Source organism: Triticum urartu, chromosome 1A, assembly GCF_056163025.1.
Source record: "Triticum urartu cultivar PI428250 chromosome 1A, HENAU_Tu73, whole genome shotgun sequence".
NCBI classification, from domain to species: Eukaryota; Viridiplantae; Streptophyta; class Magnoliopsida; order Poales; family Poaceae; genus Triticum; species Triticum urartu.
This window is the reverse complement of record NC_141873.1, coordinates 439052802-439077835: the sequence shown is the minus strand read 5'-3', so window position 1 is coordinate 439077835 and position 25034 is coordinate 439052802. Positions and strand designations below refer to the sequence as shown.

General features: G+C 43.5%; 3 protein-coding genes across 3 annotated transcripts; 1 reads left to right on the top strand and 2 right to left on the bottom strand.

Annotated features, from left to right (window-relative positions):
* The first annotated feature begins 10207 nt into the window (after positions 1–10207).
* Positions 10208–11084, top strand: LOC147991611 (uncharacterized). The gene is made up of 3 exons (XM_087538872.1): positions 10208–10366; positions 10447–10524; positions 10791–11084. The coding sequence occupies exons 1-3, from the start codon at positions 10208–10210 to the stop codon at positions 11082–11084; spliced, it is 531 nt and encodes a 176-aa protein (XP_087394998.1).
* A 7802-nt stretch (positions 11085–18886) lies between these two features.
* LOC147991610 (uncharacterized) lies at positions 18887–20001 on the bottom strand. Its single transcript, XM_087538740.1, has 2 exons — positions 19931–20001; positions 18887–19148 (listed from the first exon to the last, which is right to left on the bottom strand). The coding sequence occupies exons 1-2, from the start codon at positions 19999–20001 to the stop codon at positions 18887–18889; spliced, it is 333 nt and encodes a 110-aa protein (XP_087394866.1).
* A 2626-nt stretch (positions 20002–22627) lies between these two features.
* On the bottom strand, positions 22628–23452 carry LOC147991609 (protein FAR1-RELATED SEQUENCE 1-like). Its single transcript, XM_087538739.1, has 3 exons — positions 23162–23452; positions 22778–23036; positions 22628–22635 (listed from the first exon to the last, which is right to left on the bottom strand). Exons 1-3 carry the CDS (start codon positions 23450–23452, stop codon positions 22628–22630), a joined length of 558 nt encoding a protein of 185 aa, XP_087394865.1.
* Between the last annotated feature and the right edge of the window lie 1582 nt (positions 23453–25034).

The following is a 25034-nucleotide window of genomic DNA, read 5'->3' as shown; positions in this document are numbered from 1 at the left end:
AGAATTTATGTGATGTAGGTTTAAATGTGTTAAATGACGCCGGTTTGTGAGATTTGTGTGTGGTTGATTATGTTGCAGTATTTTTTCTTTAAACCTTCTGCATGTGAGATGGTTGAATTCTATTGTATTATCAGATGGTTTGGAACAACTCATGTAATGCTTTTCCTATCTGTTTTGCTCAAGTATAACTGCTTTATTTATATTTTTTTATATTAGTACTTGAACAATTCTATAGTTGAACCGATGGGCATTCTTTGTTTTGACTGGTATATTTTCATGCACATAGCTCGGAGAAGGAACTATACGCTGATGATGTTTGTAGAACCCCTTTTTTTGGGTTCGAGATTGCTGAACTTACATTCTGTTAATGATAGTACTGAACTATTTTAGGTTGTCAATTACCAATCAATTTTTTTTGTTGTATAACATTTTTTTCTATCTTTTTTAGATGAATTTTGGATCACATTTTTTTTACAGTTAAATAATGATATTTCTAGTATTTTTTTACAATTAGAAGATTTTTATCTTTGCTGCACAATATTTTTTACTTGAACTTTATGAATTGTAGTAGTTGAACTTTTTATAATTTTGCTTCTGAAATTTTTATTTACAAATTTCTACGTTTAATTTTCCAAAAAATATATGTATTTCTATTTTTTTAGTTCTTACATTTAAGATGTGTTTGAACATTTGACATTATTTTTTTGAACTTATTTCTTGTAGGTTTTTTTAAATATCTGCATTTTTTTGTCGTGTGTGATCTGCTGGAATTTTGTAATGGGGTGAAGTACTGTGTTGGGCCATCTGGCTGAGTCGTTGTTTTCGGCCCATTTAGCTCGTCCGTGCGGCTGTGCAGCGCGGCTTGCGCGTGCGCTATGGGTTTAGTCCCACCTCGCTAGTCGAGGGGGTTCTAGACCAGTTTATAAGCGCAGGCGAGGCTCACCGGTCGAACTCCTCTGAAAACTTACCGGAGCGCTTATACACGATGCTCGCTCTCTCTCTCTTTGACCTGTGGGCCCTGATCGGTGGGCCCTGCGTTGTGTGGACTACTAGGGATTCACCTATGGGCTCGAGTTCAAGTTACCTAGCAGCGTCAGGGCCTGCGCCTGTCCTTGGGTGGTCAATTTTTTCCTTTTTTTGTTGTTTGATTGTAGTACTTGACTCCACCAGTAAATTGGACCCATACTTTTATGATCCTTGGGCGTCAATTTTTTTGTTTGAATCTAGTACTTGGCTCCACCAGTAAATTGGACTGATACTTTTTTGTTCTAGTTCTTGTGAGTTTTGTTCTAGGAACGAGCCATAACATGACTTGCCCCCCGCACCGAACCGCACCAAAGGGCATAGTTCTACTGACACATCTTCCTTGTATGGACTTGCACCCATTTATCTATCTTTTAGGGGTGCGTCGGTGCGTGTGGGTGCGTGTGTGTGTGGGGGGGGGGAAACAGAATAACCGCACTGTGCCTGTCAAACGAGCGCACTGCCGCGTTAGCGCGAGGCCGAGCTGGGGGGGAGGGACCCCCCTCCCCCATCCCGGCGAGGCCGACCCAGGAACGAGTCGTAGCAGGCGACGCCGCGGCGTCGCATGCGGAGGCGAGTCCGTAACATGACTTGCCCCATTATCTATCTTAGGGGTGTGTGGGTGCGTGTGGGGGGTGGGGGAACAGAATAACCGCACTGCCCCTCGGTGCATAGTTGTATTGACACATCTTCCTTGTATGGACTTGCCCCCCATTATCTATCTTTTAGGGGTGTGTGGGTGCGTGTGGGTGCGTGTGGGGGGGGGACAGAATAACCGCACTTGCCCTCGGTGCATAGTTGTACTGACACATCTTCCTTGTATGGACTTGCCCCCATTATCTATCTTAGGGTTGTGTGGGTGTGTGTGGGGGGGAATAGAATAACCGCACTGCGCCTGTCAAACGAGCACACTGCCGCGTTAGCGCGAGGCCGAGCCGCGGGGATAGGGGGGTCGGGACCCCCCTCCCCCATCCCGGCTCGGCCGAGCCAGGAATGAGCCGTAGCAGGCGACGACGCGGCGTGCCGCGGCGTCGCATGCAGAGGCGAGTCTGTAACATGACTTGCCCCATTATCTATCTTAGGGGTGTGTGGGTGCGTGCGTGTGTGTGTGTGGGGGGGGGGAACAGAATAACCGCACTACCCCTCGGTGCATAGTTGTACTGACACATCTTCCTTGTATGGACTTGCCCCCATTATCTATCTTAGGGGTGTGTGGGTGCGTGTGGGTGTGTGTGTGTGGGGGGGGGGGAACAGAATAACCGCACTGCCCCTCGGTGCATAGTTGTACTGACACATCTTCCTTGTATGGACTTGCCCCCATTATCTATCTTTTAGGGGTGTGTGGGTGGGAAACAGAATCACCGCACTGCCCCTCGGTGCATAGTTGTACTGACACATCTTCCTTGTATGGACTTGCCCCCATTATCTATCTTAAGGGTGTGTGGGTGTGTGTGTGTGGGGGGGGGGGGGGAACAGAATAACCGCACTGCGCCTGTCAAACGAGCGCACTGCCGCGTTAGCGCGAGGCCGAGCCGGGGGGAGGGGGGAGGGACCCCCGGTCCCCCATCCCGGCGAGGCCGAGCCAGGAACGAGCCGTAGCAGGCGACGACGCAGCATGCCGCAGCGTCGCATGCGGAGGCGAGTCCGTAACATGACTTGCCCCATTATCTATCTTAGGGGTGTGTGGGTGCGTGTGTGTGTGGGGGGGGAACAGAATAACCGCACTACGCCTGTCAAACGAGCGCACTGCCGCGTTAGCGGCTCGGCCTCGCCGGGGGGGGAGGGGGGAGGGACCCCCTCCCCCATCCCGGCGAGGCCGAGCCAGGAACGAGCCGTAGCAGGCGACGGCGCGGCGTGCCGCGGCATCGCATGCGGAGACGAGTCCGTAACATGACTTGCCCCATTATCTATCTTAAGGGTGTGTGGGTGAGTGCGGGGGGGGAGGGGGGGACAGAATAACTGCACTGCCCCTCGGTGCATAGCTGTACTAACACATCTTCCTTGTATGGACTTACCCCCATTATCTATCTTAGGGGTGTGTGGGTGCGTGTGGGGGGGAAACAGAATAACCGCACTGCCCCTCGGTGCATAGTTGTACTGACACATCTTCCTTGTATGGACTTGACCCCATTATCTATCTTAGGGGTGTGTGGGTGCGTATGGGGGTACACAGAATAACCGCACTACGCCTGTCAAACGAGCGCACTGCCGCGTTAGCGCGAGGCCGAGCCGGGGGGAGGGGGGTCGGGACCGCCCTCCCCCATCCCGGTGAGGCCGAGCCAGGAATGAGCCGTAGCAGGCGACGATGCGGCGTGCCGCGGCGTCGCATGCAGAGGCAAGTCCGTAACATGACTTGCCCCATTATCTATCTTAGGGGTGTGTGGGTGTGTGTGGAGGGGAAACAGAATAACCGCACTGCGCCTATCAAATGAGTGCACTGCCGCGTTAGCGCGAGGCCGAGCCGGGGGGGAGGGGGGTCGGGACCCCCCCTCCCCCATCCCGGCTCGGCCGAGCCAGGAATGAGCCGTAGCAGGCGACGATGCTGCGTTCCGTGGCGTCGCATGCGGAGGCGAGTCCGTAACATGACTTGCCCCATTATCTATCTTAGGGGTGTGTGGGTGCGTGTGGGTGCGTGTGGGGGGAAACAGAATAACCGCACTGCCCCTCGGTGCATAGTTGTACTGACACATCTTCCTTGTATGGACTTGCCCCCATTATCTATCTTAGGGGTGTGTGGGTGCGTGTGGGGGAGGAACAGAATAACCGCACTGCGCCTGTCAAACGAGAGCACTGCCGCGTTAGCGCGAGGCCGAGCCGGTGGGGAGGGGGGTCGGGACCCCCCCTCCCCCATCCTGGCTCGGCCAAGCCAGCAACGAGCCGTAGCAGGCAACGACGCGGCGTGTCGCGGCGTCGCATGCGGAGGCGAGTCCGTAACATGACTTTCCCCATTATCTATCTTAGGGGTGTGTGGGTGCGTGTGGGGGGGGGGGGGGAAACAGAATAACAGCACTGCCCCTCGGTGCATAGTTGTACTGACACATCTTCCATGTATGGACTTGCCCCCATTATCTATCTTTTTGGGGTGTGTGGGCGCGTGTGGGGAGGGGAACAGAATAACCGCACTGCGCCTGTCAAACGAGCGCACTGCCGCGTTAGCGCGAGGCCGAGCCGGGGGGAGGGGGGTCGGGACCCCCCTCTGCCATCCCGGCGAGGCCGAGCCAGGAATGAGCCGTAGCAGGCGACGACGCGGCGTGCCGCGGTGTCGCATGCGGAGGCGAGTCCGTAACATGACTTGCCCCCGCACCGTATCGCACCGAGGGGCATAGTTGTACTGACGCATCATCCTTGTATGGACTTGCTCCTGCGTCCCAGTGCACCGAGGGGCATAGTATTTGCCTCCCTTATCTTATCTATATTTTTTTGGTGAAAAACCAGCACCGTTATGAATTATTATTTCATTTGTACGTTTTGATAATTTTGTTTGTACTGTTGTGAGTTATTATTTGTATTTTAGCTGTTTGTTTTCTCCCTCTATATTAATATTTTTATTGTATTTACTTTTTTTGTATTTATTTTTTGCTATTATCTTTGGTAATTGCCCAGAGATAGTGGGCTTCGCCACTGTTGTGGGATTTAGCCGTCTGTTTTCTCCCACTCACCTTTTAACCTCCGCTCTCCCCCGTTGCGCTCCGCTCTCCTCTCCAAATCGATTCCTTCTTCATTCCCCTCTTCTTGCAGAGAAGTTGCTTCGCCGCGGGAGCATCGGCCGGCGGGTTGAACCCCAGGGGTGGAGATCTGGGTGCTCTTTTTGCTTCTTTTGGTGTTCGATTGACTTCCCTTGCGTCCTCTTATGTACAGATTTTCCCTCTATTTCTTAGCTCTTGCTCTCTTGCTGTTTCAGGCTTGATTCGCTAGGGTTCCTTTGCTCTTGAACGAGTGATTGGCGACATTTATACTCGATTCCGTAGCGGATTTTGTGTTTGCTTGTAAGAGTTTTGCTTTGTATGGCGTGCTTCATTTCTGAAATAGGCCAGAGCCCTAATTTTTGTTCATGTGTCTTGCAGATCTGATTCGGAAGATTTTAGGTCTGTAGATCTCAATGGGTACATCATCCAGTCCGGACAAGTTGAATGCAGGTGATTTTTCCCTGTAATTTGGATGATGTTTTAATAGATCTGGTTTTTAGGCTGTATAGGCGTGGTCGTATCGAATTTATAAGTTGTATGTTTTTTGATAGCTGTTAAATTTGCCCTGGATTGTGTGGTGTGTATAGTTTTGGCGGTTGATGTGAGGTGCAGACATGTTGTAGTACTGATCACCATCTGTAGTTTGAACTGTTTTCCTAGCATTTGAATAGGTTGTAGTAGTCAGTGAAGAACTGGTATGATGTTGAAAGAGTTTTCATTCTTAAGTTAGTTGCGACAGTGGTGGGTTCATATTGTTTTATTTGGTGGACTTGTAGTGTTCATATAGTTGAACTGAATGCTTGTTCATGTACTTTTTTGCTAATTATGATGTTGTTGTAGATGTTGGAGTGCCGGTGCCTCCTGATTCTGAAAAATCAGAACGCTTTCAAGATCTTGTGAATGTTATTTTTGAGACACCAAATCCGCTAGAAGAACTTGCGGATGTTGCTGGTGTTTCCCTTATATTTGCTCTTTTTTTATCAGTCTTGAATACATTAATATGCTTAGCTACATTAGTTGTTCGTTTTATTTGTGTCTGATGCTATGCGCTTTATTTATCTTGTTTCTGTAATGTTAATTTTGTTTTGATTTTATACGTGCATGCTTATGTTTGTTGGTTTATGCAGTTAATGACAGCCATGGTGCTGCTGAGGACATTGCTGATATTGTCAAAGATATAAATGATGGAATGTATTGTCTTAACGTTGATGATGTTGGTAGCAGCTTGTAGTTGTCTATTACTCAGTCACAGAGTGTTGATGGCACTAAGCGTGTTACTCAGGCTGAGGATGTTCCTATGCAGTTAGAGCTCGAGGATGAAAGGATAAGAAAGAAAAAGTGTGATTTTCAGAGGAGAAAGGAGTTGGAACGGCGTCAAAAGGCTGCCTGTGTTCAACGAAGTGATCGGGATGTTGCTCAAGCTCCTGAAGGCATAGGTGATGAAGGTGGTGACGCGGCCTTTTCAACTGTTGATGCTGGATCTCATGGAAGTGACATGCCTGTGAAGACAAACCTGATGCAAACTCGTTTGACGCAAGTGTTTACTCGTGATGCAGTTAAGGAGAAGAAAGTTGTTTTGAAGAGGAAGATGTCAGATCGAAATACTGATGGCACACAGAGGCGTAGCCCACGTGTGAAAGCTAGTTCCCAACCTGGTAATAGCAAAGCTGATGGGGATAGTGTTGCTATGAAGATTGGTCCAACCAAACTTGGTGGCTCCCCTGTTCGTCGTAGTCCACGGGTTTTGACAAATAAGAAGCCTTCTTCTCCTCCTCTTCGAGAGCGCTCTTTGTTGAAAGAAAATAATAAGCGTAAAGTTCATCCTGCGAAGGTGAACAAAGGTGTGAAGAAGCGTGCTCGTGTCGAAGCTGAAGATGTTGTATCTAAAGAAGATGATATCGAAGTTGATTCTGAAGATGAATTTGCAGTGGTACGTCTTTTGTACTGTATGTGACTGAGTAGTTGTACTTGCAATGATTTAATTGTGTCTGGGCTTTTATGCTGGCCAGGCGAGGCTGGTCATTTTTTGCATCAATCGAGGGTGGTACTGATGTTGTTTCAATAGTTGAACTTGTGCAATCTTATCTTTTTTCTACTTGCCTTCACATGCTTGTTTTGTTTTCTATATTCATTTATTTAAGCTATGGCTTCTTTATTTTCATTTACAGCCTGTTAGCGTTATGAGTCCGGTCAAGACGGTGGGACGCAATGCCGGAAAAGATGCCTTGGATGAAGGTGACCAACGGAAATTGAACTTGACTGTGCAATGTTCATTGGGAGAGGTTGAAGCTTGTGCTAAATTGCTTGAGAGTCGGCATGTGGCTAGGGTTCGTGCAGCTGGTTTTGGTTCTATCTTCAATTGGAGGGTGAAGTCTAACATTTCCCGCCCTCTGATGGGAGTTTTGTACCTGAGGATAGATCTTGATACGATGACTCTTGACATGGGTGAGGCTAATAAGAAGCTTCGCATCACTAGTGATGGTATACATCAATTATTTGGGTTTCCTCGTGGTGGTCGTTCTCCGCCAAGGCATTCAGAGGATGGATACAACGACACTCTGATGAAGTTAAGATCGAAGCTTGACATTAGCAGGAACAAAGATATCAAGAAAAAGGATTTGAGGAATAAGCTCAAGGTGCTCGTCAAGGATCCTAGCAAAGATGACCTTGCTCTGAAAGTGTTCTTCATTATTGTGTTTATGAAGGTTGTGTTGCCTGGTGCCGCCCCGCGTGTTTCTGGAAAGGCGGCAATGTTTGATGGTCTCGTCTTTGAGGACATGGCTAATATGGATTATTGTCAGCTGATGGTTGATGAGCTTAGAAGGGCTGTTGTCAGGTACCAAGATGGTGTTACCATGGGGAAGGCAATCACAGGGTGTGCTATAGGGCCTGCACTAATGTACCTTGACTGCCTTATCCGTGGCAAGACTGCGGAGCCTGACATGCGAGTCCCCCACATATGTTTCATGGATCCTGTCAAGCTTTCTGATCTGGTTGATGCAGATTTGATAAAAAAGGCAATGCAGATCCAAAGACTTGGGTTTTTAGGAAGCTTCCGGTGAGTTTTATTTGTTTCGTGTCTTGGAGACCTTTTTTTATTTTAGGTATAGCTATTTTTGCTGGAGTGAACATGTGTCGCGCAGAGTTACCTATTTAGATTTTGTCATTTCTTAAGCTTTGTGAGGTTTAGGTACGATTTTTAGTACTGTTGTTTCATGTGTGGTTCAACTGAATATCTTTGCTAAACTGTCTTGTCGGTAAATACTAATAAATTGGCACTGATAGTTAAAGATTGTTAGTGTTGTTGATTTAAATCTATTAATATCATGTTTTATTTTTCCCTATGTGTTCCATTGATTAATTAACTATTTTTCCCCTTGTTTGTAGTGGAAAACTCAAGAGGAGGTTGTCTTTTTCCGAGTGTATAAACGGCCAGTCCTGGAGATGCCGTCGTCACAGGTTCCCAAGTCTTCATCTCTGCATGATGAGTTGAGAGGTGGCCGTGGTGTTGAGGGTGCTGGATATGATCCCCCTGGCCCTAGTAATGCTAGTACTTCACAGAGGCAGGGTTTTGGTATTGATGTTGCTGTTTCTGCATTGGAGCGCGTTGAGCATATTTTTAGAAATGTGTGTTCTGAGCTGCAAAAGGTCCCAATGACAGTTGAGCTTCTGAGCTGTATCAATGGTATCCTTCCTGAAGGTCATCAATTTAACGCTGAGGAAGTAGTGGACTATATTGAGATGGAGAGAATTTTAATTGGTGATATGCGTGACGGTGCTGCTGATCTAGTTCAGAGCTCGGTTCGGCTGTTGAACAATATGAGGTGTTTCAAAACTATGCAAGACTCTCGCTGCAAGCCATATGAAGAAAGTGCAAAAGTTGTTATCAGGCAGATTGAGCAGGATGAGGCTGCTGCCACCGACAGCAGGGCTGGTGATGGTACTGAGGCTAATGTTCCTGATCATGAAACGAATGATGTTCGCTTGGAGCGCGCTGTTGATGATGTGAGTGAGTCCTCGGTGTTTGCAATTTTTACTATGTTGTTCTGCTGTCAGTATTGTAGTTGAACTTTCTCATCTTCATCTGTTTATTAAATTTATTCCGTGCAGATTGAGCAGGCTGAGGCTGCTGCCATAGACAGCATGGCTGTTGATGGTACTGAGGTTAATGTTTCTGATCACCATACGAACGATGTTGGCTTGGAGCAGCCTGTTGTTGATGTGAGTCAGTCATCGGTGTTTGTATGTTTTTACTATGTTGTTCTGTTGTCAGTATTGTAGTTGAACTTTCTGATCTTCATGTGTTTATTAATTTTTTGTTTTGATGCAGGAGACCAGTCATAATGTTAACGCCGCTGTTGACCGTGGAGTTAATGATCCACCTACTGATAAGTGCAAGGTTATTTTTGTTTTTTAATGTGTTTATTCATATTTCTTGAATTTTTCATGTGCATCAATGTGGTTTAATTCCTTGTGTTTATTGTTGCTAATAATAGCATTGTTTTTTTCTTTCATTACATATGAAATCAGGGTCCTGTTGTTGGCGATGAGCCTTGTTTGCCTGTTGGTGATGTTGCTTTTAATATTAGCAACAGCAAGATCGATGATGTTTCTGTGAATGCTTCTAAGGTTTTGTTTTCATGTGCACCTCTCGTCGCTAGCTTATTTTTGATTGTTAGTTTTGCTCATATTATTCACTTTTTCTGAATTTTTATTTCTTCATATTACTGATGTTGAGCGTGAGGCTGTCGTTAGTGGTGGAGATGATGCTCATGGTGTTCCATTGAGTAGTGGGCGCGATGTTGGTGCCATAGTTGCTGATGAGGATGTTAGTGCTGCTAGCATACTTGATGGCAAACCGTCTGGTGTTGGTATTGCTGGGAATGAAAATCTTTCTAATTTTGAAGATTTGCCGCCAGAAAATTTCCCGCCTGGAGGTCTTGATTATGGTGATGCATTGCAAGATGCTTCTAGCGTTGAGGAGGTGCCATCCGAGGATGATGATTTACTTCTGTCGATTTCTTCTGCCCCCTTGACGCAGGAGGCGCTCGTGTCGTCCCAGGATTTTCTTTCCACAGAACCTAAAGCGCAGCGATATTGGTGTCCTCACAAGATGTGCCTGTGCCATCATCAAACCCTGAAACTGGAGGCATATTGGTCTCATCGCAGGAACTACCGTCATCGTCAAACACTGATAGTGCAGGTAAGGACTTGTAAATGAGGTGTACTTCTCTATTTTTTCATTTTGGACATGTTCACTTGTAGTGCTTGAACTTACTTATTTTTCTTCTTTTTCTGCAAGCAGAAAGTGAAAATGTTGTTAAGGTTGATATGTTTTTCTTCGCTGTTACCAGGTTGCGCACCAACCGTGCATAATGGTTAGTTTGGGATTTTGGCTGTATCATTTTCGTATGCTTTTCTTTCTCTCATATGACTATTGTTGTTATTGCAGTAGTTTTAATTCATGTAATCTTTTGTGTTTTCTTAGTGACAAGCCGATGTTTCAAAATAAAGAGTGTGATGCCAGTGTTGGTTCTATTGCTAAAGCATTTGTCCCCACTGGCATGCTCAACTCAGACAGTGCTGATGTTGTTTTATATTCTCTACGTCAGAAGTACCGAGACACTGACAAGTTGATAGTTCCCAGATGGGTGACGGTGAGTATTTTGCTTTTGTAGATAGGATGATAACTTGTTTTGCCAATTTTCTAACTGTTGTTGTTCTTTTTGTACAATAGACGAAGATCCGTGATGGAAATATTGATTCCAATGTGCTGAATTGGTTTACGAGATCGTGCGCTGATGGTTTTGACCAAGTAGGTGAACTTGTATTTTTTTAACTCATGAACTAGAACTGGCATGTTTTCTTGCAAGTTTGGGAGGTGGTGGAATGAACTTGAGCAGCCTGCTTTTTAGCCCTGCACTTATGAATGATGTGTGCTTCTTTTTTTGAAGCTGAACTTATTGTCGCAAGTAAATTGAACTGATATGTTTGTTGCAATTTTAACTAGAGTAGCATATATTATTTTGTAGTGTTTTGCTTACTCAATTAGAACTTATGATTATCTTATTTTTTTGTCAGCTTCTCTTCCCTACTTTTGATCCGCCGTCCATTGTGGCTATGATGAAGCCTAGTGAAGTATCTGGGCATTGGTGCTTGATTGTTCTGAATTTGAGGTTCCGTCGTTTTGAGTGTCTTGATTCACTGCACGACGAAACCTGGAGTGATGCAGTTAGATTCTTAAGAGATATGACAGATAACATAAAGAAGCTTTGGAGGGAGTCTAGCGTAGATAGGGCGAAACCGTTCTCGCCGCCGCATATTGATGGTTTCTCTTGTGAGTTTGTGCGGGTGCCGCAGCAGAAAAACACGTGAGTATCCGTTTTTAATGAGTTTTTGTTAGTTGTTTTTGTTGCTGGGATGGTGGTTTTTCTGTGTTTTCGGATTTGTGATGTACCCATTTGTTTTTTCTTTTGTTAACAGGCATGATTGTGGATTCTTTATGCTACAAAGCTGCAAGACCTATCATTGCTGGGAGGATGGTGTGATTGAAATGTTAGATTACAGCCACGAAGACATTCTTGACATTAGGAAGACTTTTATGTACACCTACGCAACTAGTGATTTGTTTGATGTTGACTTCCATGGTTTGTTTGGCGTCGAACCTTGTACGTAATGCATGACCTTTTGTAATTTTCTGCAGCTTGTACTTCTTTGATTGGTACTGTCATGAATTATGTATTTGAACTTCACCCTTGATGCGGTCTTTTCTTTTTTTATTTTTGCAGGTGAGTGGCTAGATCTTAATGAGCATGACTACAGGATCTTTGGTAGCCAGTTCTCGGAGCTCAAGCGCGTAACTATTGATCTTAGCCAGTGGCGTTCTCTAGAAAAGACAAGGTCTGGTGTTCTTAAGGGGCGGTTGGGAGCTCTGAAAGGTTCTACGGCTGCTTGTGCAGAGAGCCCCTCTACACCCAAGAATCCCATTATGGAATTGATAGACAACGATGATGATGCGTTTGACAAAATTGCTGGCATGGGAAGAGTCACCAGGAGCGCTGCTGCTGCCAAGGGTTTATCCCCACTTGCTGGAATAGTGGCCCGTAGAGCTGGTGGTGCTAGGAAGGATCTTGCTTTGGATTCTGGCAATGTTACAAGCACGAAGCGTGCACCCAGAGCTCCTATAAAGTTTTGCTCCCCTGTGCAGCAGCTTCACCCTCATAGATTCCCTCACCTAGACAAGGCTCGCAAGTTGTATAATCTGTTGCTTAGCGATGAAGCATGTGAGAGAAGTATGTCGAGTGAGTATCTCTCATCACGTTTCCTCTTCTTTTCCTCTTTTGTTTGTAACTTCTAGATAGATATGACCTGAAATGTTACTTTTTATACAACTTGAACTGCTATGAATGCCTTATCTTGCTCCCCTTGGTTTTTGTTCTTGTCCGTGCTGCAGCAATACATTCTCAATGATACCTCAGCCCGATGATAGCATAACCAGCTTCACTGGGAAACGCATCTGGGAAGTTTTTGCACCTGGGCAAATGATGGAGGGTGATGTAATGGACTTCCTTATTGATGATTGGAAGTAAGATCCCGATAGAAATGTTGATTTTGCGTCTGGGAAAAGGGTATTGCTGAGTCCATATTTCATCACGGTAATCAATCAGATCTTTTGTTTCTCTCAAACAAGACTGCCTATTGTTTTACGAGTTTTAATAATACTTTGCTTGCTGATCCTTTCCACTTGTCTATTTCTTTTCTGGGCTTTTTGCAGGTTGTGCTTGACTGTACGTTTTACGGTGATGTAAATAAACTGTTTAATGTCAAGAGTGCAGCGAGAGATTTCAAGAGCTATGTCAAAGAAGAGGAAGACTTTCTCACTACCGACCTTGTGAGTTCTACTAGCTGATTTTTGGTTTTATTTGTTTGTTGTCATGATGGTTTTTATTTTGAATATTTGACATCTCTTTTTTGGTCATTTGTTTTTAGATCATGATGCCTCTATTCAAGCCTATGGTTTTACCAAAGGATAAGAAAGTGAACCACTTTTCCTTATATGTCATGAATCAGTACCGAAGTAGCGTCGACATCCTTGACTCTTTACCTTATCTGAAGAATCATCGTCCTTCAAAGAACACCTATCATAAAGACTGCGAGAAGATTGTGAGTGACATTTATTATCTGTACTGGATTAATTTTTCCGCGTCTTTGTTTCTTCTTTTCTGAGACCTGAAAATGTGTGGTTTCTTTTCTTTTTTTACAGATTTCCAGGATGGTCCAAGTAATGAAGGCTTTTTATGGCGATGCTCAGTACAATGCGAGCAAGCAGCCCAAATGGGAGCTTTTTGCAAAGAAACCAACGTTTGTGAAGGTTCCACTTTAAGGGGCGAATGAATGTGGCCATTATACTCTGAAGTATGCAGAATGCTATGATGGTGAAAAGATCGTTGGGAACATACGAGATAATGATGTGGGTTCTAGTTGAGCTTTTTCACTTTTATGTGTTTGGCTTATTGTGTATTCTTCTTTTTTAATGTGTCATGATTTTTAATAATTTGTTTTAATGTTTTGGCAGCCTCATATTGTTGATTGGAATGCTGAGGATCTTTATAGAGTTGTGTTCAACCGGAATAACCAGCTTCTGGTGAATGAGCTTCCCAAGGAGTTTCAGCCTCTGGCTCCTGATGCATAGAAGAAATGGTCATCATTTGCGTAGTCAAATGGATAGTTGTGTGATATATCTCTTGAAAGCATTGTAGGCTTTGATTGTAGTGTTTGGATGCCTAGTCAAGTACTATGTAATTATTGGTATATTTTGTGTTGTGCTTAAGTGTGGCACAATGTTTAACAATGTAAACTAGTTGAACTGAAAACACCTTTTCCCAAGTTCATTGCGAGTTGTTGCTGGAAAAGTGAGATTTATATGGTTTTCATCTGTGCCAACCTAGGTTTGACCTTTATAGTTTATGTACCCTCTTTTCTTGTACTTATAGTATAGCTATGTTAGTACTGAATTGTAATGTCGTTCAGCGTAAGGCTTTTAATATTTGGTGTCACGATAGCACTTGGAGTGACGCTTCCTTGTTATGTAGAACTGATTTCATATAATGTATTAGAACTGAATTTTTTTCTGATTGAAATTATTTACGACCAAGTTGCTACGTCATCTCTAGCGAGATTTTATTCAAGTATAAGAAATTTAGCAAGATTTGAGAGACAAATTTTTTTTTGAACTTCTTGGATTGTAGTAGTTGAACATTGAAACTGTACTTTCCAGTAGTATCGCTGCTGTTTTTTTTGCAGCTTTCGTAGTTGCTGGAACTATGTGGTATGGGTCGTAGTAAATTTTAAATATTGGTTTAAATTAGCTACATTTAAATAGGTCTCCGAAGGGGGGACCTATTTTTCTAGGCTGTGGTTCTTCTGAAGGCAATGTTTTGTACGATCATAGTACTTGCCTTACAGACTAAGTTGTACTGACAGTTCAGTTGTACTATTACTGTTATTCTTGAGTGTGCCAATGTTTTATGGAATGTGAACTGAAGATTCCCGTTCCTTTTTATATTTTTGTAGAATGAATGTACCGTTTGTTCAAGTGTACCAGAACTCTCAGTCCTAGCATACTAGTGGCTTGGAAATATGTACTGATTGTTCTTTGATTTTCCTATTGCAGTACACAGTAAATTTCTAACTACTATTAGCACGATGCTGTTAGTAGTGAATGTTGTGCTCGGCTGAAAGTTAGTCTTTTTTAGTGTTCTTCTGAACTAAAAACTGATTTCTTAGTGTGATAGTACTACCGTAAATGTCTAAGCTGAACTGAGCGTCCAGTTCTACTATTTGTTGTTGTCCTTAGTTAGTCTGCCACTGTTTTTGTTTTTTTGTGAAAATATCCATGTATGATTTTTGTTTCTGCATGACTTGTTTCAACTTCAACCTACTTCAACTTCAAATGTTGGATGAACAAAATAGGAAGCTAGCAAACTTGTTGACTGACATAAGCACAAGATGTACATGATAGACATAGCCAAACTTGTTCAAACCCTGACAGACATAACATAAGGTAGCTAGTTCAACATAATGAAAGCAAACTACAAATCTGAAACAACAATATTAAGGACATGCAGAAGTGCGAGCAACACGAATGTAGACTTTCATGCATCTTCATCCCGCGAAGTTGCAGTGGTAGTAGGGGTCAGCCTCCTGCTCTTCTAAAATATCGCAACCTGTCACGATGTTGTCGATTGTCTTCCATGACTTGTACGTGGCGTACGCATCTATTCCTGCGTACGTGATGAGGTTGTCTGGCAGCGGGCTGGTCCCCCACAGTTTGTGTTCTCCCTTGTCAAACTTCTTCTTCATGTTGGTGAAGAATGGGTGGATTACTTCGCCTGCAACATCGTCCAAGGAGTCGTAGTATTTGCTGGTCTTTGGATCTTTCCACTTGCGCTGCATGTCGATGAAGTTGTTGGGGTTGATCTCCAAACCAGACTTGTCCAGCATCTGCTTGTCACCTCCAATGTTGTAACCGACAAATGTGTACAATTTCTCCTCCTGCAGGAACTGTTTGAGGCGCTTGGGCCTGCAAGGGGGCAGACACACATTTAAAGATTACTCTTCTTTTTTGAAGATTTAATTCTTCTGCTTTTTGGTTTTGAAAGTTTTAATCCATGAGGTAGATGCTTATATAGTATAAGTCATGGATTAATGTAGTCCACAAACTAGTACACAAATTCCTGAAATTAAATTCAACTACAAGATGTTATTTTTCTTTTTTGCTATCTTCAGTGATTCACCAAATGCTTCACCAAATTCAAGAATCATTTTACCAGATTCAATGATATATGTGCTGCTTGATTCAAGTTTAGTTTTCGTTTTTGTTGAATAAAAGACCTATACCAGTGCTTGATACATCTTTGTGCATCGGCTCTATATCAAGTTCAGAAATTAATTTGAGGAACATGTGCATCAAAGATATGGACCTATAACACTTCAGCAAACATCTTTAAATACATAAATTCTATAAACTATACTAGTGCATCAAGATCAGAATCTATGCTAGCACATCAAGTTCAGAAATTAATTTGGTGCATCAAGTTCAAAATTCTATAAACATTTTTTCAGATGCTAATCTGGTGAAACAATCCACTTCACGGTTTCAGAAATGCATGTAAGTTGAGAAACATGTACTCGTGCATACACTTCACAAAGTATATTAGTTGATCTAGTTGGGAAACTAGTTTAATGAAGTTTTTAGTTAGTAGTACTAGTACAACAGATGAATGAACAGTAGTATGGGTTACCATTTTGTGGCTGCTGCGATGTGGTACACCAAGCAGAGTTCCTCGACGCACAACTGCAGGAGTGCCACCATCTATGGAGGTTCATCATCCCTGGTGAACTCCACATCAACTCCGATGAAGCTCGGATACAAGCCGCCGCCTTCATCCGGAGCCTGCTCATCACCTCGTCGGCCTTGTCTGGTTCGCTGGTGCAGACGATCTCCAGCGTCTCCTTGCCGTGGAGCTCAACTCCTGTGAGGGTTCTCGCATACTCGCGCTTCTCGCCGGGGATGTGAACATCGACGAGGTTGCTGCTCTTGTCTGACGGCTCGCCAAGATGGCGCTTGGCGGACGGTTCCTCCGCCATTGCCTTCCTGCGGCGACTGTGTGTTTGGGAGAAAGAAGTTTGTGGTTTGTGTGCAGTGGAGATTGAAGCGGCAATGGGAGTTACACGGAATGAGGCAGAGATGGAAGACAATGGGGTATTTTGTAGTGCGTCGACGGGGTGTGTGGGAGGCGGTTCGTTGGGGGCATGGGTGTGGTGGTCGTGGGGGTCTCAGTTTGCAGTCCCTTGTGGCAACCGCTCAGTGGGTGGCGCGGGTGGTGGCCTGGAAGAAGCAACCGTCGAATTCAAAAGATTTTATTGCTGCACTAACTTGTCTTGTCAAGCTGTACTTATGACCTACTAAATCCCACTTGCACGTCTCAGGGGTGGTGATGACGGCATTTTGTACTGTTTAGGTGACGTATGCTTTGTGATGTTTTCCCGTGAGGATGTTAAGTCTTGTTTTTGCACTGAAGTCTTATAAACTAGTTTATCTGAAGACATTTTTCAGTGCCCTGGGAGTTCTTGCTCAGAACTAGTACTTATTTTATTTTCATCTGTGCTTACCTAAGTTAGGTCTTTATAGTTCTCTCATTTTTTTAGTGCACGTTTGGTTTAGTGCTATGTGAACTGAAATGTAATTTCATACATCATGCAGACTTGAAATTTGGTGTCGTAGTGGTGTGAGTCGCCTGACTGATGCTGTTTTTTTAGTACTGATGTCATATGTATTTTTGAACTGAGTTTTTTTGTTTTTTGGGTGGTTTGTGGGATTGAGATTGTTTTACGACAAACATTATATGTTTTGAACTTTTTTCATTTTAGTAGTTGAACTTGTCAGATTTTATATAAATAAGACATCTAACATAATTGATAAACATTATATGTTTGAACTTTTTGCATTTTAGTAGTTGAACTTGAAAGTAATATTTAGTTCGGGTTTTTTAAATTATGTACATTTAACAGATAGGCTATTAAGTTCTCTTCTTTTTAGATGTTCATTGTTTTTAGATTATTAAGTCCATTCGGAAGAGAATTTATATATTTTCAGTTTTGAACATTTTTTTGTAGTTATATTTTTTGCTACACAATATTTTTTGTACTTGAACCTTATGAATTGTAGTAGTTGAACTTTTTATAATTTTGCTTCTGAAATAAATTCTATTTGAACTTCTTTTATTTTAGTAGTTGAACTTGTCAGATTTTATGTAAATAAGAAATCTAGCATAATTGACAAACATTATATGTTTTGAACTTTTTGAATTTTAGTAGTTGAAGTTGTCAGCCCAGATAGCTCGTCCGCGTGTTTAACTGGGCTTATTTGGTATGGTGTTTGTTAATGATTCAGGCTATTGGGCCGTTTTCCGGCCCATATAGCTCGTCCGCGTGGCTGTGCAGTGCGGCGTGCGCATGCGCTCTGGGTTTAGTCCCACCTCGCTAGTCGAGGGTGCTCCGGACCTGTTTATAAGCGCAGCCGGGGCTCACAGGTTGAACTCCTCTGAATACTTACCTGAGCGCTTATACACGGCGCTCGCTTTCTCTCTTGACCTGTGGGCCCTGATCGGTGGGTCCTGCGTTGTGCAGATTACTAGGGATTCGCCTATGGGCTCGAGTTCAAGTATCTAGCAGTGTCAGGGCCTGCGCCCGACCTTGGGCGGTCAGTTTTTTCTTTTTTGTTTGTTTGTTTGATTCTAGTACTTGACTCCAGCAGTAACTTGGACTGAAACTTTCTGTTCTATTTCTTGTCAGTTTTGTGTAAGTATAATCTAAAGATGTACTTGCGTGTAGTCTATTCATAGTAGCGTTTTGAGGACTGATTCTTCTATGTGCTTTTTATTGAAGTAATTATGTACTGTCCGCTCAATTGTACTAGTACTGTCCAGTCAATTGTACTAGTAACCAACACAAGTGTGTGCTGATGCTTCTTACTTTTTTCTGTTTGTAGTACTTGTTAATTTTCTAGCATCTACATATGAATGAGAACAGTACATGAAGTATTAAGAATTTTTTCTTCAACTTTTGTAGTGTCATTAAGCAAGTCAAATTGAGCTGATTGATCTCAACGTTATGTTTTCTATACAATACTGAATCGAAACTAGATATAGAGCAACGTTATGTGATTAGTTACATCATAACTTGTACTTTAGAGCAGCCACAAAGTTCCATTTAGAAGCTACTTTTGAATTTGAAATGCTGGATTAACAACATACGAAGCTACCAAACTTATATAATTAGATAAGCAAAACATTGTACTCGATGACATAAATAAACTTGTTCAACTATGACAAGCACGACATAATCATAAAGGTTCAACCCAACAAGAGCAAACTACTAATTTGAAACAACAAGACAAAAGGCAAGCACAAAGCGGAAGTAAAACGAAGGCAGGCTCTGATGTATCTTCATCCTGCATAGGGGCAATAGGGGTGGTCGTAGTAATTCGTAGCCTCCCGCTCTTTTGCATATTCCGAACCATCTCTGATGTAGTTGATCATGCTCCATGACTTGTATGTGGCGTATGCATTTACTCCTGCGTACTCGATGAGGTTGTCTGGCAGCGGGCTGGTCCCTCACAGTTTGTAGTCTTCCTGCGTGTTGATGTTCTTCTTCATGCCTTTGTAGAATGGGTGGATGACGCTGGCTGCAACATCAGTCAAGGAGTCATACTCTTTTCCGGTGTACGGAACTCTCCACTTGCGCTGAATGTCGATGAACTTGTCGGGGTTGATCTCCAAACCGGACAACTTCAGTTTCTCTTTGTCGCTTTCAATGCTAAAACTGACAAATGTGAACAGCATCTTATGCTGCAGCAAGTTGTTCAGGCGCTTGGGCCTGCAAGGGGAGAGACATTTTTGAAAATCGGCATTGCTTTGATGTTTTAATTATTCATTTTTGTTTTGTTTTACAAGTGATGAATCAATTAAGTAGATGTTTATGTAGCATAAATAATGGATGAATGTACTTCATAAACTAGTAAACAAAGTTCTGAAATTAAATTAAGTACATCATGTTATTCTTCTTTTTGGATTATACATAGTTTCAGTCAATGTTGTATGTTCTGCTTTGGTACTAGTTTAGTTTATTTTTGTTGAATAGGATAACACATAAACAGTGCTTTACCAAGTCCTTAGCTTATTTTCTTATGAGAATAATATTAGATCAAATTCAGAAAATACTTAACTACATCAAGTTCAGAAACATCTTTTTAATACATTGAGTACATAAACTACACTATTGGATCTAGTTCAGAAACTACATCAAACTACTTAATTAGATCAAATTCAGAAAATACTTAACTACATCAAGTTCAGAAACATCTTTTTAATACATTGAGTACATAAACTACACTATTGGATCTAGTTCAGAAACTACACTGGTCAATCAACTTCAGAAATTAATCTTCTGCAAGATTTTCCAAATAGTAATCCAGTGCATCAGGTTCAAAAATACATTTATAATGTATCTACTTGAGAAAATGCAGTAGTGCATCCACTTTTCACAAGCCACACTAGTACATCTAGTTGGGAAATAAGTCTGATGAATTTTTCATGATACAGTACTAATAAAACAGATCAACCAAACAGGGCATAGGGAAAATGAGTAGGATGGCTCACCATTTTGTGGCCGCTGCGATGTGGTACACCAAGCAGAGCTCGTCGACGCACAACTGCAGGATTGCTGCCATCTGGGGGGTTCATCTTCCTTGGTGTAGTGGACACCAACGCCGACGATCCTACGACTCTGAATCTTGCCGCCAAGTTTCCTCTAGAGCCTGGAGATCACCTCGTCGGCCTTGTCTGGTTCGCTGGTGCAGACGATCTCCAGTGTCTCCTTGCCGTGGAGCTCAACCTCTGTGAGGGTTTTGGTGTAGTCGCGCTTCTCTCCTGGGACGTGAACGTCGACGAGGTTGCTGCTCTTGTCCAACGGCTCGCCTTGATGACGTTTGGTGGGCTGTTCCTGCGCCATCGCCGTCCTCCAGTGGCTGTGGGCTTATGAGAGAGAAGCTTGTGGTTTGTGTATAGTGGAGATGGATGCGGCAATGGTGGTTTGTGGGAATGAGGGAGAGATGGAAGACAATGGGGTATTTTGCAGTGCGTGGACGGGGGTTTGTGGGAGGCGGTTCGTCGGGGGCGTGGGTGTAGTGGTCATGGGGGTCGCCGTTTGCACTCCCTCGTGGCAACCGCCCAGTGGGTGGCGCGGGTGGTGGCCTGGAAGAACTAACCATCCAAGACAAAGGTTTTTTACTGCTGCATTGAGTAGCCTTGTCAAGCTGTACTTATGACCTGCTAAATCCCACTTGCACGTCTCAGGGGTGGTTATGATGCCATTTTACTGTCGCACTGATTCGTCTCGTCAAGCAGTACTTATCAGCTGCTTATACCACTTGCACGTGTCAGGGTTGGTGATGATGGAGGTCTGTACTCCTGTACTGTGGTACTTGGACTGGCGATTGAAGTGCAATTGAACTTACCAAATGTTGACACTGAGACTATGTGTGATGCTAATGTTTTTTAGAACATTTTTTGTATTTTTAAAGGATTGTTTATATGAATATAATATCTGAGTTTTTTTACAGATAAATTAGATTTTCATCAGTACAGAATGTATTATATTCGCATTTTTGTTTGAGGTAATTATTTTTATGTACTGACGGTCTTTCTGAATTGGGACTGGCAGAAGCGGACATAGCTTTGTTTTTTTTAAATGATGTTTTTTGAGGTGTTCACGCGCGTGTTTGTTTTAATCTGCCTTTGTACTGACGACTGAGTACTATCAGTACTGATGTACCATAAGAGTTTAAATTTTCCTTAAAATCAGTACATAAAAATGTTTTACATAATAATGTGACTGCTCCAGCGGGCACAAATCACAAATTATATAAGTACTGATGCGTACTCTGTCTTTGTACTGACGACTGATAACTACCAGTACTGATGTACTACAGGAGTTTAAATTTTCCTTGACATATTTTTGCTACAGAGTTACTGGTCGACAATAGCGTTTGCGTCAGGTAAATCCAGATAATTTTTTTCAAATGTATCTGTGACTGCATTCAAAAGGATTATCAATTGGTTTACATTATAATGTCCCTGGTCCAGCAGGCACAAATCACACATTATATCTTAACTATAGTACTGATCGAGAAATCGATGATAAAGCTAAATAAGTTTTGGTAACGACAGTGTTTCTGAAATGTTTCCTCATTGTGTGCCGAGGCAACTGAGACCACTATGTATTGTTCAGTTGTTCAGCCTTGAGCTTCTCCTAACTGGCCCCGAATGTTGTGCCTTGCCCGCGCCCTTTCCTGGTTGAGCCTTGGCAATTTCATCGTCAGTTTCAGTTTCCTCGTCCCCGACACTGTCATCTTCATTGTCTTTGTCTGATTGGTCGTCATTCTCGTCAAACTCTTCTTCTTCATCGTCCTCATTTGATTTTTTAGAACTCTGCACCTTGCCCTGTGTTTGTTCAGCGCCAATGACCTCCTTGCCCACTTTGCACGTGCGGGCATTATGCCCGTCAGTTCCCCCACACTTGCGGCAAGTGTAGCTGTTACGTGTGTTGTCTCCATTGGTAGAAACCTGGGTGGCTCCAATCTGCTTGTGCTTGTTGGCAGTGCCATCTGTGCGGAGTGGGCATGTGCGGTAGTTATGGTTGCTCATGACGTTACAGAATCCGCATGCCCTTATCCCAAGAGGTTTGCCGTCCGGGCCAAATTCCACACGCTTGATGGGGTGTGGCGGCTTTCTGGCTGCTGCTTTCGTTGCCTGCGTCTTGCTCTTCCTCCCCTTAGTGTTTGAGAATATGGGTGGTTTAATCACTCTTTCCTGCTGCTGCTGGTAGGATGTGCTGTTCTCATGGCGTTCGTCTACAGCACCATCAAGCTCATGATCTCGCATGTGAGCTTGTTGGTGATCTTGAGTGTGCACATGGGCAAGCTCTGGTTGCTGCTCCTCCTCTTCCTCGTTGTTGAACGGGTCAACAGCTCCCATATGATTCATCTCGGATAACATTGTAGCAATATCCTTCTCAATGGCATTATTGTCCGCCACACCTCCATTTTCAGCAGAATGCATGGCGTCGAGTTCTTGTTCAAGTTTGTCCATGACGACCCTCGACCTCGCCATTTGCTCTTGGCTTCTCAAACTTTTTCTGTGCACCCTCATGTTGAGCATCAGCAGTGAGCTTTCAATGCAGTATTGGGATGCCTTGTTTGACGCTACTGTCCTCAAGTCATTTCTGTCGAATTTGGTTGGATGTTTGGGCGTTTGGTGTATCTCCTGAGGATATATTTCTCTGGAATGCTGGGAGCCTTAATTGTCTGCATCATGCATAGGACATGCATGCAGAAAAGACCTGTATTTGTTTTTGGAAGAGGTGCATGTTTTTTGTCATTTCATTTGAACAAAAACTTTGCAAATAAAGTAGTACAGTATGTAACATGTTTTTTTTGCAGTCCTCACCTGTGTGGTCCCATAGCCTGCACTCGCACTCATATGTTTCTCCCACAGGGTCTACAACCACCTGGAACGCGTGCTGAGACCATGCAGAAAGTTTTTGCAGGTTGTTGTAGCGCACGAGGTACTTTGTGGGCTCTTCCGTCTCTGTCGTCGTGAAGAGTGTGCTCAGTTTTAGCCTTTTTCTGATCTCGCTGTACACAGCTCGCGAGTAAACCTTTGCCATCTGGGTGTCAAACCCATAGAAGGTCAGCGTGTTTTGTTCCTTATGCACATGCAAGAATGATGACCAAATTGTTAGTTTTCTCGCAGCAAAAACCTGTCTAACTAATAAAGTTTTACTTTAGTAAGCATGTTTTTTTTGTCTCACGACAGGTGATAGAGCTATACCCTGTTACCCATTGTCTCTTGGTTCTCTGTCTGCCTCCTGGTTTTGACGCAGGAGTTTACCTGGCTGACAAACCGGTGTAGGTTTTGTCTCTCACTTACAAAGTTCTTCTTGAGCACATAGTTCATGCTCTCACTTCGCTGTGTGGATGTCATTTTGGCGCAGAAAATTTCTTTGAAGTAGGCTGATATCCATTTCTCACGCTCGTTCCACATGGCCAGCATCGTGGCATCATCATGGAGGTTGTACCTATCGATGAGTCCTTTCCAGGCATCCTCAAACTCAGTTGGCATGAGGGACTAGTTGAGGATTGATGTGAATTCTTCTTTCAAGTCTTCGTGCAGGTAGTACAGGTATGCGAGGTGTTCCCTGTACTTCTTCATAATGTGCCAGCGGCACAGCTTGTGTACTGTGTTCTTGAAAACTTTTGGTATCGCCAAAGCCATTGCCGGGCACTGGTCTGGTAATGAGAAAAGAGATGTGGAGTGGTCAGCATATGGTGTTGCATATATACAAATAGAACTGACACAACATTTTTTACCGTGTTATTTTCCTTTTAGTTTTTTGGGGGAAGGGGGTGGTGGTGGTGGTTGGGGGTGGTTTTTGCGGTTGTACCTGTGAGGATGCATGTAGGATCCTTCCCTCTCATGGACCTTAAAAACGTCTTGAATAGCCATCTGAATGATTCTGCATCCTCATCTCTTATCAGGGCGAAACCAAAGAATGTAGTCTGAAAGTGGTTGTTAGTACCGACAAACACCCCAAGTGGCATATGGTACTTGTTGGTCTTATATGTGGTGTCAAATGTTACGCGGTCACCGAAGTCCTGATAGGCCCCTCGGCAGCTTGCATTCGCCCAGAATATGTTCTTAACTCTGTCGGACTCATCGAGTTGCATGTCACAGAAGAATTCCTTGTTTATAGCTTTCATCTCCCTAAAGAAGTTGACAGTCTTTAGGACATCTTCCACATCATCCATCCTTGAATTATTTGCTTTCCTGGATATTAAAAGTGAACAGTCATTCAAAAATGCATGTTGAACTGGCGTCAGGTCATGCGTTGCGTAATATGTTTGTACAGACAGAGGAAAAAATACATAGGCGGTTTATGGGAGGAGAACAAGTTTGTACTTACAGGTTAATCAGGTCTTTGGCATTCATTTCGAGGAAGTAACTACCAGGGTCATCACCGCCCAGTATGCTCATGATTTGCGCGTGTTCAATGCCTTTGAACTACAGGTACTTGACGTACTCCAAGATTGTTTTGTCAAAGTTTTTGTGGGAGTGCAAGAAGACAAGCATTTGCGGAGTGAGCTGTAGCATGTGGTTGTGTTCCCAGACTATCTCTTTTACGACAAGTGTTCCATTCTTTTCAATCTTCAGCCTCATTTTAGCCCCGCAGTTAGTCCTTGTTATCATTTTATTCCACTGTCTATTTGCTTCAGACACCTTCGAATGATAGACTCCATAGCACGTGCAATAAAGGTAGGCTCTGGTCTTAAACTTGGAGCCTTCCCTGACAGCAAAACCGGCGTGCTTCGCATAGACGTTGTAGAAGTTCTTTGCTTCTTCAAAAGTTGCAAAGCGCATCTCTAGCCTTGGCAGAACATAAGCTTCAATGTTAGGTGGCTACACGCAACAGTGAGCAAACAAAAACGCAGTTATGAAAATGTTAAATGGGGTGGTCACAGTACCATGGTATGGACCTTGCTTGTATGTTTTTTTTCTATATGGATACTTACATGTGTATAGCTCTGTGCTACCTCCGGTGTTTGCTGTTTACCCTGGTGTATGGGCGCGGGTGGTGTCACCCTTGGCACATGCAGCAATGCATCTCTTGGAGGGAGCAATGTTGACGAAGATCTCCATCTCTCAT